The sequence below is a fragment of the Ornithodoros turicata genome, chromosome 3 (genome assembly GCF_037126465.1).
Source record: "Ornithodoros turicata isolate Travis chromosome 3, ASM3712646v1, whole genome shotgun sequence".
Lineage (NCBI taxonomy): Eukaryota > Metazoa > Arthropoda > Arachnida > Ixodida > Argasidae > Ornithodoros > Ornithodoros turicata.
In genome coordinates this window covers 19,141,868-19,160,970 of record NC_088203.1, presented here as the reverse complement: position 1 = coordinate 19,160,970, position 19,103 = coordinate 19,141,868, and the positions used below count along the sequence as shown (strand labels likewise).

Genomic DNA, 19,103 nt, shown 5'->3' with positions numbered 1-19,103 from the left:
CGTTCTCGTTTCGTAGTCTTTTACACATTTGCACATGTTTGGTGAATGGTACTGCGTCGTAAAACAATTTTTCTTAGTTTTTTTTAAAAATAGTTTTCTTCACAGCCTCGGAAATGTTCGGCCTTTAGGTATGTGCTGCCATGGAACTCCGAAGAAATTGCGAAAACGTGTTTTTTTTTTTTTCACCGATACGGGAAATAAAATACAATTTATCAAATTACCAAAGCGTCCTTTAAGTACACTGCATTACGACGCATATTAGGTGGGGGGGGGGAGTAATTTCATTTCGTTGACTGTATGGATCACGACACCTAGTCCATTTGGGGGTAAAATCCATGGGACCAAAGGAATGTCAAGAGTATTTCAAGCTTTCCGCTTACGGTACCATGTACATAATCTATCTGTGTAGATGAAAATATAATATGTAATAGTATAATATAATGAAATGTAAATGAAAATCTGATACACAATCTGTCAAAGAACAACTATTTACTGTGGGGGCAGAAAGTTGCTAGACTATTCGTTATCACGTGATCTGCCTAAACAGCGGCAATGTGTGGTGAGTCATTGACAACGAAGAAGAGGGTAGCGAGTGCATAGGAAGCAGCAGATTATAGCGCACAATGTGCAGACCATGGAGCGGGCTATATTCGCCTCCTCGCAACTACCTATAGAGGCGCTCGCGCCGTCCTCAAGGTGGCGGAGAAAATGATTGCCGATGAATAAATCGCCCTGCTTCATGCTTCCTTCCACGAGACACGCTTCAAAAACTGTACAAATAACTCGCGCGTGGTTTCCTGCTGCCTTCGTTGCTTTCGTTCACGCCGCTCCTGTGATAGTAGCTTTGTCCTCTTCCCCTTCTCGACATTGAATATTCTTCTCTGCAGTATTTTTGCACTGCGGAATTGAGCAGTGCTGTTGCTGTAAGCCGGCAAACTCCCTCGCACACGAAGGGAAGTTGCGGCAGTTTCGGGCCAGCGCGGAATATACCTGTAGTCTGCTGTTACTATCATTCATTGAGTGCTTATGCTGGGGTCCGCAAGGTGTCGAGCAGCAAGCTGGAGAGGCGAATACAGCGGACTGAAGACTACGCTGATGATGATAATCATGATAATGTACATGGCATTTCCTCCTCCCGAGCAATGCGATGTGGGACTTCTAGTGGTCACTAGCGTAACTAACCCATGACCCGGCTCCTATACAGGCAACTGACGCGTGTACGGGTCCATATATCCATACCAGAGATGAAATTAGGCAGGTGGTGGTGATGTCGTTACTGCAGAGCAGCTTGCCTGCCTGATACTGCGGCAAGCTACTCGGAGGAGGGATCTTGAGTCCTCGGCTGACTTCATAGGGGTACTGTGCCACAGAAGGCCTGTCTTTCAAATCATCGGCGGCGATTGGCTGACATTCCGGTTTCATTTAAAGGGGGCGGCGCTTTCTGTATCTACGTGGCGTTGCCGACATTTGCGCTAATTATAGCGTCTGATATATATAAAAACAGGAGAAAATACCCAGACATCGCAGCGGGTGCCGGGATTAAGAACAGATCGATTTATTGATTTGACGTGACTAACGAGACAAGTGTGGCAAGTTCGTACTAACAAAAGGCTATAACTAAGGCTCCGTGTTTTCGGCATTTATTCCTCGGGAGATTGGGCGGGTGTTTTTCGGCATTTATGTGTTTTGACAAATTTGGCAAAATGTGATATTTTAGGCATTTTAAAACATTCATGCCGAAAAATCGGCAGCTGTAATCACAAGGGAAAAGGACTATTAAAGGAGAGCAGCTTGGCAGGAGCACATTGAGACCACGAATAATTTCCTTTCCTTTGTTTGAGGGTTCCACGTGTACTTGAATCCTTTTGACCCACTGATCAAAGTGTTACAGGGGAAAGGCTACCAGCTCCGCAGGGCGGTATTCCCCGCATTCCACCTGGAAAGTAGGTGAACGAAAAACGAAAATATGATGCCCCCGAGGAAGAAAAGCGCGATCAGGTTCCGGCCGAAAACGGCTACAACCAACCGGCTACAACCAACGTTGACGTAAACAACGAACATGCAAGGCTTCAGGAAGAAGCTCCAGAACACCTTCATTGCCATGCCTATTCGTGCTCATAACATCCCCGTCACCAGTGAAGCGGACTCAGGCAGAGCTGGGGTCGATATGTTTATTCAAACGCTTCGGTAGAACTGGCTGGAGTTTCTTTTTTTAAAACAGCCGGCGTAGCCACGCGCCAACGAGCCAAGCTCAGGCGCTGGGGCCGGTCGTCAATGTCTTCACTTCCGGCCACTACAGGGCCCCCCCGCTGAAGACAGCGAGGAGCTGTCAGTCCAGGTGACAGTCTTCCGGGGCGTAGGGGAAGACGCAATAGGCGGAGCGGCCGGAGGGCAGTTGACGGCTGAATGCAGGCACGGGAATGAGGGATCAGCAACTAAGGAAGAGACGGGAGCCTCGACGTAGGCGGGTTTGAGTCTGTCGACTGTGACAGTGTCAACCCGGCCGTCGATGGAGATCTAGAAGGTCTTGTCGGACCGATGGAAGACGGGGTGCGGACCGGAGTACGGCGGATGGAGCGCCTTGCTCGCGGCGTCCGTGCGGAGGAAGACGTGGGAGGCCGTGTGGAGGTCTTGCGGGACGTGGGTGCGGCGGCTTGCATAGGAATGTGTGGGCACCGGGCGAAGAGTCGCGAAAGTCCGAGACGGCAGGGGAAAAGACCAAAGAGACTCATAGAAGAGTGCTGACTTTCGCGCGTTCTTTTTTTTTTTTTTTTTCAGCGTCATGTCGGGCTTTTGGAGTACTTTGCGTCTCAGCGGGGTCGAAGAGTATGTCTGGATGATGTGGGACTTGAGTTCGGCATCAAGGTCACAAAAATCCACATAGCATGGCGATTTGGCGTATCCTCGTGTGGTACGAATCGATGCTTTCTTCGTTTATCTGATGTTCCTGCCGAAACAAACATCTCTGGTATTCATAGTTGGCTTTTGGGTCAAAATACGTCGTTAGCTGGTCAACTGTAGTCTTGTACATGTTTTGAGCTGCAGCGGTGGTGGAGTCAACTGTTGCGTCTGGCGTCGGCAAAGTTTCATATATATCGCATACTTCCTCTCCTCCGTAGTGCAGTAGCATCGCTTTGCGTCGTATTGGGTCTTCGATATTGCATGCTTCGAGAAGTTGTTGAACCTTGTTACCCATTTTCGCCAGCGGGGTCCCACTCAGGTAGTGTCCTCGTGAACAATGAAGTTCGGAAACGGTGGGAGAATGGCCATGCTTAGACCTAGCCAGTTTCAACATGGCGGAGATGAGAGTGACCGATGCTTGACAGCGATGAATTTGTGCAGCATATGTGCACTTACATGGTAGGCTTCATCCTCGTCACCAATGTAGTGATGTACTTATCACTTTATTGAAGAAAAACGTTAAAACATTTTGGAATGGTTACATTGTGACGGTCCTCGTTGAGCCTGATACTGATACTGATGATGATCGTCTGTTGACCATACCGATGGCACTTCACAAACCCAAAACGAAATCAAAACTATATGGTTGCTAGACACTACACCGCTTAATTCTTTATTCCGTCATTTCGTTCATCTCTTCATGTCAACGTTTTTCATAGCCTCTAAATGAACCCACCCATCTCCGCCATCTCCGTGGTCAATTGCCCTTGGGCTATGCGCCACCCATTTAAAGCAGAAGAAGTAGTAGAAGAAGCTGTTCTTTCGGTATCACTGTAAGGAAGAAGACGAAGAAGAAGTACAATTTTCTTCCTTGCAGTAGCCAGCCATACTTGCAGCTTCAACCGACTTAGGCTCGCAAGAGCATATCCGTTAGACCTTCAAGATGGGTAAGTCTTGCTGGTTTCACAAAGGGCGTCAAGGGCAAATTGAATGGCATTCCCAGCGAATAACATTCGCACAGAACGTCATTCGTTTGTATTGCTTCTTGCTACACGAAGAAACAATGTCATACGCAAATTACGTCACTATCGATGATTCAGACACCAGGGACGAACATACGGAGCTATATACCAAGTACATTCGCTATATTCTTATTTCTTTTTCTCGAAATTAACGAAACTATATCATTCGTAATCATATCAAACGTATCAAACGTAACTATATCAAACGTAACTATTTTGTAGAATAATAAAGTATATCCTATTATTCTACAAAATAGTTACGTTTCGGACGATTTTAAGTTGGCTAAATATGCCAAGGAAGATGTCAATCACACGGGCGTGAGAGTCGATTGCGAATGGGAGCAGTTCTCCGAAAAAGTGTTCAGTCTTCCTTCCTTCCTTCGTGTCAAAAGTAATTCAATTCGTGACAAACAAAAACGGAATACAACTTTCATTCGTGTTTAATTTCTCCGAATGGTTTATCGTTGTTTGTTTTGCTACCTCCCTACTGACGAGAGTACGCAATAGGTGCGAGAGGGTAAAGCAAATGAGTTCCTCGACCTTATTCGCTGGGCGAATGCCATTCGCATGTATTCCCATTTGGTTTCGCCGTGTGACACGGAACGAATGTCATTCAGTGCGAACGTCATTCGCTGGCAATGCCATTCAATTTACCGCGTTTCAGTGGTATAACCTATTATATCATGCTGTTTTAATCGACCCAGATTGCCGTTGTTGCGGAATGTGTGAAGAAAGTCACACTGTACCGCCACCGTTACTCACTTAGCGTTACCATTACACCAGCAATTTCTCACCATTGTTCTCAGTTCTTTCGTGAGTGATATCATGCGACTATACGTGACGCGAACGTGGAGAGGCACAAGTTCTCTCGAAACGGCGATTACTTCACAGTATAGCACGTGCTCTGCGGCTCTGAGCTTTAGCCGCTCCACGCAGTGCAGATTCTTCTTAAGTCATATTACCCTCTGGCAAACACGTAGTCCAGCGATATTGAACTGGACCAGTCCGAACGAAAACTAAAGCAAAACAGACACTAGCACACGATTCCTGGCGGCGCTCAGTCGTCGTGCTAAATAAGCATCTAAATAAGTTCGGACCCAATTATTTCTAATTGATTTTTTAGCCGGCATTTTCGGTGCCTTGTGACCCCTGTATCTTATGAATCTTTTACAGTACGCGGTATATTCATACGAGGTCAGCCAAGTTGGGCTCTCTGACGTGTACGTGGGCATACAGTGTTTGCCTGCTCTTACTTTTCCTGTGAAGGTACAAAGTTTAATTCTCTCAATTCTTTTCAGGTGAAAATCCGCATGCCAGCGCAATGACTTCTTCGGCACATGGTAAGAACGCAGTTTATGGAGCACACATTGTACTAAATGTAATGTTCATTTTCGCTCTCTTTACACAATCATCAATAAACAACGTAAACTTAAACAATGGGTATCGTGAAAGAAAAGCTGGCTTTAAACCCTTCACTTTTACTGGCACGAACCGCTTTTCCAATCTCTCCGAATGCATCAATCTACAATAACCTATTGTTTCGTAAAAGTAACTAACGCGTAAAAGTTTCGTGAATTTGGCAGCCGTGAGCGAAGAAAAATATTTTTTTTTGTGTGTGATGAAAACGTCGAAATTTTGACTTCGCGTTTCCCGCGATCGCAATTCTTTTGATCCATAGCACAACATGTCCCTTCGTTAGACCTGTCATGGAAATAGTCCTAATGCTGGGTACTGACATCTTTCATGGGTATATACACCGGCACAGCAACGAAAAAAGTTTGACGTTTCGAAACTCATTCGAGTTTCATCATCAGGATAACGTACCACAAGCTACAGGCCCCTTTTTATGTATCACGGGTGTGTAGCATTCTGGCAGGTGGCACGGATATGCCTATTGATAGCCTCTTTGGTTATCTTTATGTGCCAGAATTCCAATTGTTTCCTTACCCCCCAACGACCCCCACGAGCTAAAGTTACTAGATTATGGAGACCTAATCTATGACCAGTGTTTACCGCTTGTTCACATAGTTCAGTTTGCTTCTATGCGGCGTTATCAACATCTCATTGTGTTCCTTCATTCTGGTTTTTGTCCTTCTCCCGGTTTCCGCGATGTACATCGCCGGACATTCTTTGGCATGATATTTTGTAGACGACACCACGTCGATCGTTCAGTGTTGTCTTATCTTTTGGATGGTTGAGCAGATTCCTGAGTGTGGGTTGAGGCTTACTCTACTAGGCTACGTCCCAAGCAGCACAATGTACTGAAAGTCGAGTGCAATAAGGGTGGACGGAAGACCTGTGTCTTATCAACCCAAGCAGCACAATGTACCGAACGTCGAGTGCAATAGGGGTGGACGGGTAGGTGGAAGGCCTTGAACAGACTGGTGAAACTAAAGGTAAATTGATAAGACACATACCGTCCACCCCTATTGCACTCGACTTTCAGTACATTGTGCTGCTTGGGAATGTTCTTTAGTGTCACGGGTCTGTTCAAGGCCTTCCACCTACCCGTCCACCCCTAATGCACTCGACTTTCAGTACATTGTGCTGCTTGGGGTGTCATGGTCACGGAACACATGCTGATGCCATTGAAGACACTTCCGACGTCTGGGCCCGTTTGCATAAAAGTTGAGTGCGAGTCTCAGACTCAATCGCAATAGCCTTAGCTGCGCATTGGGCACGCGCTCGCTGCTCCTGCAGGAAGCGCTGCCAAAGCTATTGAGAATGAGTCTGAGATTCGTACTCAACTTTCTTGCAAACGGGTCCGGAAGTCACTCTGAGCGAACAAAGAGAACGCAAAAAACAACGTGGCTTGTGGATGCGGACATTAGTAGGGTGCCTGAATACGAGCTTCCTGATTTGACTCCGCACGCGGTTTGAAAGTCCCGCGTAAAAGTACTTATGCACGATGTTAAAGGGCCCATGAAGAGATCCCGAAAACTTTTGCAAGAATGTGTAATGCATTCCTTGCCGCTAACCCATTCACTATGTGGAGTATGAGCCCACCATTGGTTAGAATAACGGATATATTAACTAAAAACCACGGGCAAAAAAAGGCGACTGCTTCGATGCACACTGCTGCCGACACGACGGAGAAACTTGCTGTGACGTCAAAAGCAGGCGACCTTGGCCACTGGTGGGCTAGCTTGGTGCAACCTTGGAGTGAGCAAAGGATATGTAAGTGACGTCAGTTACTTACAGTGTCACAGTGTCACAGTCACTGTGGCGACCGCTCGACGCTTTTTCTTGTGCGTGAACTGCACCCGCGTTGAATTGCAATATGGCAAAAAATAGGATATATTTCAGATAATAAGCCTCCTTGCGAGCCGTTCTCCACTGAGAACCCATATTTTGTGGAAATCTCTTCGTGCTCCCTTTAATATGACGGCAATGTAATGGTGTTCTCTTGTCTCCTTTTCACTTGACCTCACCTTGACTTTCTTCGGTCGCGCATGCCATGGAATTCTCCGCGTCCCGCTACAGAGAATACATGAGGATCGGAATTTGGAATTGGCTGTTTATTTCGATTATGAACAATGGTACAAATACCGAACACGTGCAGACCCATAGCAGTCTGCTAGTAGTGGGTCTGCTACTATAATTTACATAAGCAATTTCACGTGCAACGGCATGAAAAACTTAAGAACGGCGAAGCATCTAAAAAAAAAAAAGAAGACTCAAGGACAGAGTTATCAACTAAAAAGAAAACTCAACAGCGAAACAACTAAAAATCAATACGAACAACAAGTGAGAGCAGGTTTAAAGTTACGCGCTCTTTTTGTGTCTAGGGGAAGAGAGTTCCTAAAGAAATGTGAGATATGAAATGATGAAATGCGAGAGATCACAAGAGAGGGAATAAGTCCCCATTCGGACTTAAGTCCATTTCGGACGAAAGGTCTTCCAGGGAAGTTGTTTGGGGATAAGCGGTCCCGCTAAACATGTTTATGGACCTTTTTCACACTCGCGCCGTATCCTAGCGGCTGTGCAACGAAACACGCTCGACGCGCGCAGTCGGCGACATCTATTGAATATGTAGGGAACCCTCTCCGCGCCGTCAGGGTCACAGAGCATGCGCAGAAGCGTTGCGAAAAAGGCCCATTTCGGTTGCACAGAGAACTCTCACTCAATGTGCAACACTCCCAGAATAATGAGTTATTATTACAGGAACTGGTTTGCCTGGAGCCCTTGAATACAGTGCGGGTGAGTGATCATTCGCCCTATCACTTCACACTGATGGTAATTCATGCGCACTTTTCCCAGACGCGACCAAAACCGACCATGGCAGCTTCACCGCAGGTAGAGCCGGTAAGCTCTGCAGCATAGCATAGATAAAGCTATGAGTGAATACTGTAGAAGTGGTTTTTTTCGCGCGGAATTATTTTTCGCGTTTTTCGCGCACACCTCCAAATTTAAGTTCCCGCGAATAACTCTGGCCATATGAGGGCGAAAATCGTTCAGCGTTCGACGCTATACCGCGACTACCTGATACGTTCTACTCCATGCAGCATAGGCAGTTTAAGCAAGCGCAGAAGATTGTTTTATCCCATCAGGCAAGTTGAAAAGAAATGAAAATTCATCGTGCTTTTGTTACTCCTATAAACGCTTTGCACTATACATGCAATATACCACTATACCACGAAGTCAAAACATGCCTTTCCCCGCATTCTCAAAACCAGCTTGAATGATAGTACCACTTCTCAACCGAACTGGTCAGTGTCCCGAGTGATAATTAATAAGAACTGCTAAAATAAACTGGCTAACTTGCACACGGCCAGTACTATGGCCTCCTACAGGGTCCCTAAAGGCCATTTGACAGGACCTTTCCTCCTATGTCTGTGAGGAGAAGAAAGGAATAGACCTAGAATGCCGCAATCCACGTGAACAACGGATGTCTTAGTACGTGCCGAAATATGCTCGAGTATTGACGGCGGCACGATATGCAAGAGCAAAGCACTCCCGGAAACCTGTGTCGCGAATTTAAGTTCTCGCGAATCAATCCTCAAAGCAGCTCTGCTCGAAAACGCGAAAATATTTTCCACGCGGAAAAAACCACTTCTACAGTATACAAAGCTGTCCGTTGTCGTGCTATATGGTGCACACTGCGCTGAGGTGTTTTCATGCGAACAGCGAATGTGAAATTTTCTTTGGGAAGGATTGAAAGCTTAACTATGGCATTTGTTTTTCGTTATTGGTGACAAGCAACTATGAACCAAGCAAGAAAAATTGTATTCTTTCAGCACATCCTTCAAGGGCCGAATTTCTCGGTCCCTGTTCTTTTCGCTGGTCAAGCACTGCAAACTTCTCAACCGGCTCGACACCGCCTCTGTACCGCTTAATAAAAGTACACAAGCGCGATTTTTTAGTTCAAATTCGCAAGAGTTAGCCTGATTTAGCGTCTGTACTCACATACAGCGCTTTGCTTCAGTGCGCTGGATATAGTAACACTTTTTCCACCTTCGTGTTCTCACTTGCAAAGCACAGAGCAGTATATAGAGAGAGTTTGGCCATGTTTTGATCCTTTGCTGCTTCGGAGGCGGAGCCTGTTTTGACCTCAGAGTCGTTGCACTGCCCAAAAAGCCTGAATCCAAGTGGAATCCGCTTTTCAGCCAGCAGGTGGGCGCCATTGTAATGCAGTCCGCCAGCTGGTCGACACGCCCTTTGTCGCGCTCAATGTAATCTACCAGTGACTCTATCTACCAGGATCAGCGACTTATGACTCACAATCGCCTGCGATAGTGGGGCCTTCGAAGGACGCATACGCACGTGGCTTCCCCCTTGCATTGTAAACAGCGCTCTGCATCAACATGGCGTCGGCGACCGGCTGACGACGGGATAACAATAGAGCGCGGCGAGGGAGGTCGTTCAGCCGTGACGTCTCATGACGCGCGTCAAGTTAGGCTCCTCCTAACGGCCCACCTCTCTCGATATACGGCTCGGCAGGCTTGGCAGCTCAAGCCTTGCGGAACCTCATTGGTGACGTGACACAGCACCGTTTGGACTGTGTTGATTTTTAACTCCCGTAACCTATGAGGACCAGCAAGCTCAAATAGCTGGGCAAGCCGGAAATAAGACACCATGTTCAATTCACCACAACACAACCACAAAACCGCAAAAACCCGGAAGCAAAACAATCCCACAGCTTCCGCGACGTCATTGATAAAACAGCCTCTTGATTCGCCATCACAAACCAGCGCTGGAAATGTGATCGAAAAACCAAAAGGGCTGCCAGGCACACGTACACAGAGAGAAAAAAAGAGGGGAACTGGTGTACCGAAGAGGGGAGCAAAGAAATGGGGGGGGGGGGGGGGGTGACGTTTCGAGCGAAACCCTTCTCCAGACTAGACGGACGGAAAGTTTTCCGAAAGTCATTCCGTCCATCTAGTCCGAAGAAGAGCCTTCGCTCGAAACGTCACCCCCCATTTCTTTGCTCCCCTCTTCGGTACACCAGTTCCCCCCTTTTTTTCTCTCTGGAAACGTGATGGTCGCTTTAAAAGTTAGAGGAGCTCAACCCTGATAGGTGCTGCTTTCTAGCGCTGTGGAGCAAAGTCGTATGTGTGAACAGGCCTTTACACCGATATGTGGGAGCAAGTGAACATAGAGGACATGTGACATACAGGAAAGCTCCCACATGACAAGAAAAAAAAAGAAAAGAAAACTCGGGATAATTTTGAATTGCCCTTCGTCAATAAAAAAAAAGAAAGAAGAAAAAAACAAGAAAAACGAAGGAAATGATGCCTCGTTGCAAAGCAGTTTTTGCGTAACTCATGATCCCAAATCAACGTAGTCCGTCATGTTCGTACGGAAGTGTCGGAAATACTGTGATTATGCTTGTATAAGCATTAGAGCGTTGAACGGTTCGGCAGCGATAGTTGAGGTATAATCGTATGATTTAACGCAAAGTGACCATGGAATTATCGAAGAACATTCCTGCTATTTCAATGCTGGATTCGGAGCTGTAACAGCAGAAAAGAGCGGGTTAATAGAGTAGCAGCGCGCGTTTACGATTTACTACTATAATTTGTTGTAACTTCTCTGTTAGACAGCCTCATGTATTGCCGTTACATGGCCGTTCTTCTCATGTTGCCTTGCAGGTAGGTATGTATGTCATATTTTTACTACGTTACCAGACTGCCCTGTTCGCTTGAAAACAATCATCTCCAGGGTGAATGAGCAAGGTACTGCTTCCGACACACTTGTCTAGAATCTGGAATTTTGGCGCGGCGATTCCCCTATAGAGCCGGGTCGCGCGCGGGTAAGCGGGATCAAGGTAGGGTGTGCTAGGGAGTGCAAGCCGTGAACGCCTCAAGCGGCACCCATCGGGGCAGCGGGCGTCATCTGCTACATGACGTGGACATGGACATGAGGTTGCTGTGGACTGTCCTTCTTCAGCACGCGTACCCATGTTGAAGCAGACATGTGTGCATGCTGCTTCATTTTGCTGTACAGTTCGGTTCCTGCTGAATTCAATGAGAAACAACGGAAAACATGGCAGTGTAATTAACAGTAAGAGATAGGGAAATAGGGGAGGGAGAGAAAGAGAGACAGAGATAGGGAACAGGTTCACCCGTGACCTGTCAACAGGAACGCTTTGGAGACATGCTGGATGTGACAGGATGTAAACGTACAATCCCAGGCAGCACACAATACTGGGCCCATATTGGCTGGGCATTAGCGATACCGGTCCAATATGGGACCAGTTTTGCAAGGATTTCCCCCATATTGGCTCAAACTTGGCAATATGGGCCCCATATTGCCAAGTTTGAACCAATATGGGGAAAATGTCGGCAGTATGGGTCCCATATTGCCCGTGTGCAACCCATATTGACTGAAAATGGAGAAAATGGGACGTACGCGTATTGCTACTTGTAGCAAGTGCCCAAGCAGCACGGCAAGATTGAACGTTGAAGCGCGTGAAATGCCCAACTCAAAACGTCGTTACATCCGACAATACGCAATACATGATACACATTATCAAACCGTGAAACAGTCAACATATCTGTCAATCCCACAGTAACATGCACTGCAACTCCACTTTCCACTTAACTTTCCACTTAACTGTAACTTTCCACTTGCTGCAAATAGCCACCATCTTGCTTCGCGATGCCAATCGGTCGAACAGACTCCAGAGCGTGGTCGTTTGAGCGAGATCACGCGTCCTACAACTAATGCGCATGCGCGACACTCGGATCGGATGTTTCATTCGGGCTAAAATGTCGCTGGTTTCTCTAATGCCAACGGAAGCTGCAGGTCAAGTAAAAAACTCTTATCTTTGATTGGAAGGGATATCTGTTCTGTAATGCTAGGTGCTTCCGGCAGTTCCGGCAGTTCCGGAAGTTCCGGAAGTTCCGGCAGGCAGTGTGAGTTGCTGAGGAGTCTGTCCGTCATTGTCACGAAAGTGTTTCGCTCCGTTGTACTCTAGGAGCGTGTTGGCAGTTACTGAGCCATATATGCTAGTGCAATCCCAATGAGGGATGTCTGCCATTGGCAGTTCTTGGGACTGCCCGGATCCTTGAGCAAGACGTGCACGGCGCCCGTTTGTGTTTAGGACGAGGCAGTGTTGTTTTTAACGCGATGCAACTGGATCAATTAAAAAATCTACAGAAAAAGAAAAATAAGACGCATAGATATTACCGTTAGCAGTGGATATTATGCCGAATAATGCTTTGTTATTACCCGGTCTCATCGTTCGCATTATCACAGAAAAATTGGTGCAGTATTGGCGTTCCAATGTAGGCAGCCAATATTAGTCCAATTGGGGCCTGGTTGCACTTTTCATATTGCACCAATATTGGCAGCCCATATGGGACCTCTATTGGCCAACCTGGCAGCGCACATTGGTCCAATGGTACCTTGAAATTGGTACCTTGAATCAAGGCACCTAGCTTTACAGAACAGATGTCCGTTTTTATGAGACATTGTGTTTTTTACTTGATGTGCCGCTTCCATTGTCATTAGAGAAACCACCGACATTTTCGCTCTAATGAAACCACCGATCCGAGTGTCGCGCATACGCATTAGTTGTAGGACGTGCGATTTCGCTGAAACGACCACACGCTCCTAGTGGTTTTGTTTTATTCTGCAGCTATGACCGATTGGCATCGTGAAGCAAGATGGCAGCTGTTTGCAGCAGGTGTTCCAGCTGAGTTATAGGGCGTGTTACAGTGGGATCGCCAGATATGTTGACTGTTTACAACAATGTGTATCCTCTGCGGGAAGCTGTTGGATGTAACGACGTATTCAGTAGGGCGTTTCACATGCTTCCACGTCCAATCTTGCCGTGCTGCTTCGGTATTTGGTACAAGTCCCCATACGGGTTCGTTCCATTTTCCTGATTATCAGCCAATATGTGGTGCACATAGGCCAATATGGGGCTGATATTGCCGACATTTTCCTTATTACTGGCTCAAACTTGGCAATATGGGGCACATATTGCCAAGTTTGAGCCAATATGGGGAAAATCCTGGCAAAACTGGTCCCATATTGGACCCCTATCGCCAACGCCCAGCTAATATAGACCCAATATTGTGTGCTGCCTATAGGGTATCTGCGGCATTCGAAGCAATCGGAGCTGCTTGTTTCGCCAACTTGCTTACAACAGAGTCAGCCAACGGCGCCAGCAGAGCAGTGATGCGCTTACGCGGTGCACATTCGCTCATTGGTCAGCTGCATAGCCGGAGGTAACCCGTACCGCATGGAGCTTGCTCATGCAGTCTGCGGTCCGTGCGCTCTTACGGTTCGTGTGCTTTTCGGTTCGCCACGCTTCGTTACCGTGACAACAACCGTGCCGTACCGCATCCCTAACGCATGAAAATGCAACATTGTGAACCAGGCATAATGCTAAATTGTTCCTTATCGTGTTTCAGCAACAACGACCGCAATGCCAAGGTTCTGGTCATTGTTATCGTGATCGTTCTACTTCAGGCACTGGCGTTCACTTTTGTCTTCTTTCGTAAGCCCGTTGTTTGCATCTTGCTATGCCTTAAGTGGGAGTCGACAGTACAGCTCGAGTCGAAGTTAACTGGAACAGTGCTCCAGCCTGCGAAGCGGGAAGAAAGCCACCCTGGCAGCCCCTAGAACAAAACGACTTCATAACGAGGGTCACCCCCTCTATCTCTAAACAGACGACTACCACGCCGTTATTTCTCCAAAGCACCACAAAGGTCCGCAGGGCGGAATGGCGTTCAAGTTGACTCTGATGCGAGCTGTACTAGTAGGGCGATGATAGCGTGGCAACTAACGCGTAAAATTCCTGGTCGCGAATGCTGCCATTGGCTGCCGGTTGGTACGACACATTGTCAGTTCAGTATTCCGCCATCTGCTTGCGTTGGTGTTCAGTCGTTAGGGCCGTGCAATTAACTACGGTAGGCATATTTACTAAAAGTGACACGACAATGTTATGTACATTATTATGTTTCGAGTTTGACAATCAGCACAAAGGAAAAACTAAACTTCAACAAACGAAAGCTTGGGAGCACAGTCGTCATTTGAGGTAAAATGCTTCGAATTTCTTCGAAGGTAGCAAAGTAAACTTTGTAATATTGTTTTCTTTTTGAAAGTTTTCGAAACTAAGCAAACTTACAGACACACGATGCTTTCCAGGCGGCTTAGGCTATTGGGCATTTTATGCAGCGGTATTTGACTAAACGCGCAACTAATTCTTCAAACTCTGCGAGGCGTTGCGACGATTTCTAGGACCAGGGCGGCCAACGAAAAACTTACAAAGCGTTCTCTTCATAATATGAAGTTTGCATTTCGATAACGTGCAGGTGGAACCCTCGGTGGGAGAGGAAGCGACGACGACGGCGACGACGATGGTCAAGAAAGTACTACGGACAGCTACGACTTTTGGGATGACAGTGGAAGCAAGACCAACGAAGAAGAGGACACTACAGGTAAGCTTCGTGAAGAATAAGACTCGTAAGCAGCCACGTCCATACGCTCTAAGCAAAAAAGGCATAATTTTCTACCCATCTCGGTAGTAGCTCTATTGCAACCACATTCCTATTCAAACCAATTTTACCTTTTGGGCATAACTGCAGAATAGAAACTATCGTTCTACCAGCTTGGGTAGGGAATTCTACCCTCTTTTCTTTTCTTTTTTCTTGGAGCAAACTTGTGAGAGAGAAACAAGGGAGAGGGATGCCGCAGCTTATACCCGCGGAGGAGAAGGCGCGCGTGGATTGACCCGAAATGGTAGAAGTATTTTCGGTCTAACAGCTTGGTTTAGGAAATTCTGCCTTTTTTTTTTAGCCCCGTTTAGCTTCAGCTGTGAAGAATAGTTGTGTTCCTCGACAAGGGAAGTTGAAGTTCCAGGGCCTGACGTCTGTGTCGTCTGCGGTAGTGTTTCCCAAACTTCGCCGCCCCGCGGCTCATAAAAATATACACGACCTCGTCGTGACCTCCCCCCTCCGCCCACCGGGTTTCGCTCGTCGCGATGCTGAACGTCTTCCGATCTCAGCGCATGAACATTAGCCAAAACGATTGACTGACATCTTATTGGAGCTACATTCAGAGCGAGTTTTCTGGGCCAAAAAGTCTTGTACAACGGCATGCTGCACAAATGCATGCTTAGCTCACCGACAAAGCACGCGAAACGTTTTTCTTGGGGTTCCGGCGTCCGCTCTAATTCGAGAAGACGCCACTACGTGGTGCACCGTGAAGGCGGGGGATCCGTGTTTGCCGGGGTAGACGCAGACGTTGTGATCTTTAGTGGGCGTGAGCAGTAGCGTAGCCACGGGGGGGCTAGGGTGGCCTCGAGCCCCCCCCCCCTACCTGCCACGGACCGACCCACACAAATCGTACAAATCCGAGAATATAATATATGTGTGTGTGTGGGGGGGGGGGGGGTACCAGTGTGACGATCGCGAAAGTTATTGCAGTTCATGGCGTCTATCTAAGAAGCACTCTTGAATGTTTTTCAAAGGGGTGGCAATCATGAGGCCGAAAAATCAAAACACCGAACAATCATAAGGCCCAAAACCAGAAGGCCGAAAAATCAACATCGAACAATCAGAAGGCCGAAAACCGAATTATCGAAAGGCCGAAAAATAAGGAACCCAAGATACGAAAACTGTTATTCCAACTGCGATAAAAAATTAGCTCTACAAATTAAGTAGGATAGACTTGTTGTGAATTAATACAGCAAATAAATTATTTCACCGAACTTCGTGTTAATAACATACATTCGATCACCTAGGGGTAAACAAAAAGGAAAAGTAGACATATGAACCACTGCGTTATTCTATGTGTTTATTGTACACAATGGCAATAAGTTAAAATGAAAATTACGAGCTATGCGATTACATTTCTTCCCATTCTCATCCCATTTTCAACAACGACTTCCACCTAAGTCATTCCTAAAACCAGTTCCCTATCATCAGCTCTGACTCAAAACCGCACCTAATTGTTCGGCCTTTCGATAATTAAGGTGAGTAGCCGAATGAATAACACTGGGACAACTGATGACCATTCTGGAAGTAATCATGCACGTGCTCCTGTGTCAGGGGGCAAGCGTGGTCATTATAGAGTTCTTGAAAGAGAATGGTACAGAAAATTGCAGGCGAAGGAATAAAGAAAAAAAAACCCTACAGATCTTGTCATAGAGATCTTATATAGGGGTAAATCAACGATGGTCATTAACTGGGTTTAAGTTTATTTTGTAGGGCAAGCGATTCAGACGGTTGCTTGTTCAAATCATGTTTGGGTCACAAAATGTAGATAAACACCATCTCCTCTGAAATTTATTCGGTGGGTGATACAAGTCATTCACTGGTATTCATCCACGAGACACTTCCTTTTTGTAGTAAACATGTTGTGTGTCAATGAAAAAATGGCTAGGAAGCAAGCGAGCTGGGGTTTTGCATCATGCATGTTGTATGTCTTTTTTTTTTCTTCTCTCTCTCTAGCCAGTCTATTTCCGAGACACCAAATGCTACGCATTCCAATTATTCGATTCCTGATGCAAGAGCCAGGAAACTTTATAATCTTATGACAAAAACAGTCCCATTCAGTATCTTCTGTCTCTTTGGCCTTTCCATTTTCCGCCTTCTGATTTTCGGCCTTTTGACTTTCGGCCTTATGATTTTCCGGCCTTTTGGCTTGCGGCCTTCTAATAGTTCGGCGTTATGATTTTCGGCCTTCTGATAGGCTTCCTTTTCAAAGTATGAGCTTTTCAAAATACTTCCAATCTCGTGACACCACCTCATTGGTCATGACAGCCTATACATGTAATCGTACTGTGAACTTCTAAATCAACTATTTTCGATCCTTTTTTTTTTTTTTGCACAGGTATGTGTGTGTTGTCGACACAGGATCAGCGGGGTCGGGGGGGGGGCGAGTTTTTGTATCGAGCCCCCCCTACCCTGGAGGTCTGGCTACGCCACTGGGCGTGAGTGGACCTCACCTCATAGATTTTTGCCCTCGTGCACAAGTGAAGGTGGGCGTGAAAGCGAGGCTGTGTGATGCATCGAAAGCGTCGCGTATACCCCGCATGCAAGCGCATTTATGAGGAATCTCCGGGCCTGCTGCCACAGGCTTTCTGGTAACGCAGAATAGCGGCTTTTTTTTTTTAGCGGCGAGGCATTTTTTTTTCAAATTTGTGGTCTGGTTGCCCCCCCTCTCCCTCCCTCCCTCCCTCCCTCGGAACATGTCACGACCCACAGCTTGGGTACCACTGGTCTTCGGGGCCCATGTCGCCACTTGTGACGCCTTTAGTGTATGAAATAAAGCGGTCGAAATGCCCGTTGCAAAACAAACTGCTGTAAATAAATGTTACCTGACTATCAAATGCGCAGTCGCGCGTGGGAAACTACCAAAGGCGAGTTTGGACCAACCTGGACATTGAAATACAAATACCGAACTTAGACTAACCTAATACTAAATTATCCAACATGCTGCACCGTCGTGTCTGCCCTGCTAAGCCTAACGGCTTGTAAAGTGTGGCTTTCGCTAAAACATCTTTGACAGACATGGAGCACCCGTGATTTTGTGTGGTTAAATAGCTATGTCTTGTTTTAAAAACGGCATACCATCTTATGAAGTAAGCGAGCAGTCCCCATGATTTCCCTTGTTTCAATAACGTGAAGATTGCGGATTTGGCAACCGGGAATGTCGTTAATCACAACCAAAAGGGGAAAACGGTACTGCGCAGAACAGTTTTCTAATTCCTGGTTTTCATGGATTTTAACATTCTTGTCGTTTTCATTCACAGTAATCATGTTCTTTAATATGAAAACCGTATCGACGACGGCATGCTCATCCGCAGGCGATTCAGCCGACAGCGGTACAACGACATGGTTAATTCCTTGTCATGTTCGTCTTCCCGCTGTTGTCATGATCAGCGGGATGTGCCATTTCGTTTTCACATTAGCAGGTCGCCACAATCTAAATCAAAAGCATTCAAACCCCTCTAAACTACACGCTAGCGTCTGCGAGCACAACGGTCTTAGTCCGAGAGAAAGCGCGTGGCCGGACAGGCACGATGTCTCCTCCGTTGTTTTTCTTTCGCCTCCGTTCTACCGACCATTCAGATCCTCGCGCCTCAATCAAATGACTCTCGCCCAATCAGTGCGAAGGAAGACTGGCGCCAGTTCTTGGAGACGAATGAGAATCCAAATATTTATACATATATAACGCAGCCAACTAGGGACCCCCAGATCAGCCGCGCTAGTGGCGACGATATTTTGGAAGCGGTGCGTTTCGCTTTATAGAGCCGGCGGCTGCGTATACCAAATCTCAAATATTAGCCTCAAACACCGCCATGTTCCGACGCTAGAGGTCTCTGAAGTTTGCGCTGCGAGCAAATACCATACTCCGTATGGAAGCGTGTCGTGAGCGTCCTACTGCACCGAAGAAGCTCCAAATTTAAACGTGTTTTCTAGAAAAACCATGCTGCCTGCTGACCGCGTCTCAGTAGTCTATCGAAAAAATTAGGATTTGGGGAATTCTGGGAAGCACTTCAGCATTTGTCCAACTTTGACATTTTTCTGAAAATAACTACAGCCTCTAACAAAACTAAATTTTGCAGGCGTAAAGTCCATGAGGACTACCTTCTACCCAAGAATTCTGAACTCTTTTCTCAGCGATTTCGGTGTAGTAAGAAACTCATAAAATATGCTAATCCTAGAAAAGTGCATATTTCCGTGAGAAAATTTTCAAACGCGATAACAAGCTAGAAAGACG

At 46.6% G+C, this 19,103-nt stretch overlaps 1 protein-coding gene across 2 annotated transcripts in view; it reads left to right on the top strand.

Moving 5' to 3' along the window:
- The first annotated feature begins 3,693 nt into the window (after nucleotides 1-3,693).
- LOC135388256 (uncharacterized) overlaps nucleotides 3,694-19,103 on the top strand; it is a 35,850-nt gene continuing 20,440 nt past the window's right edge. Inside the window, exons 1-7 of one of the 2 annotated variants that reach the window (XM_064617683.1) lie at nucleotides 3,694-3,848; nucleotides 5,222-5,263; nucleotides 8,088-8,123; nucleotides 8,184-8,228; nucleotides 10,963-11,014; nucleotides 13,787-13,872; nucleotides 14,690-14,815. In XM_064617683.1, coding sequence (XP_064473753.1) covers nucleotides 3,845-3,848; nucleotides 5,222-5,263; nucleotides 8,088-8,123; nucleotides 8,184-8,228; nucleotides 10,963-11,014; nucleotides 13,787-13,872; nucleotides 14,690-14,815 — 391 coding nt within the window. In that variant the 5' untranslated portion in view covers nucleotides 3,694-3,844. The remainder of the gene's footprint in view (nucleotides 3,849-5,221; nucleotides 5,264-8,087; nucleotides 8,124-8,183; nucleotides 8,229-10,962; nucleotides 11,015-13,786; nucleotides 13,873-14,689; nucleotides 14,816-19,103) is intronic. The other variant, XM_064617684.1, reaches the window with a different exon arrangement.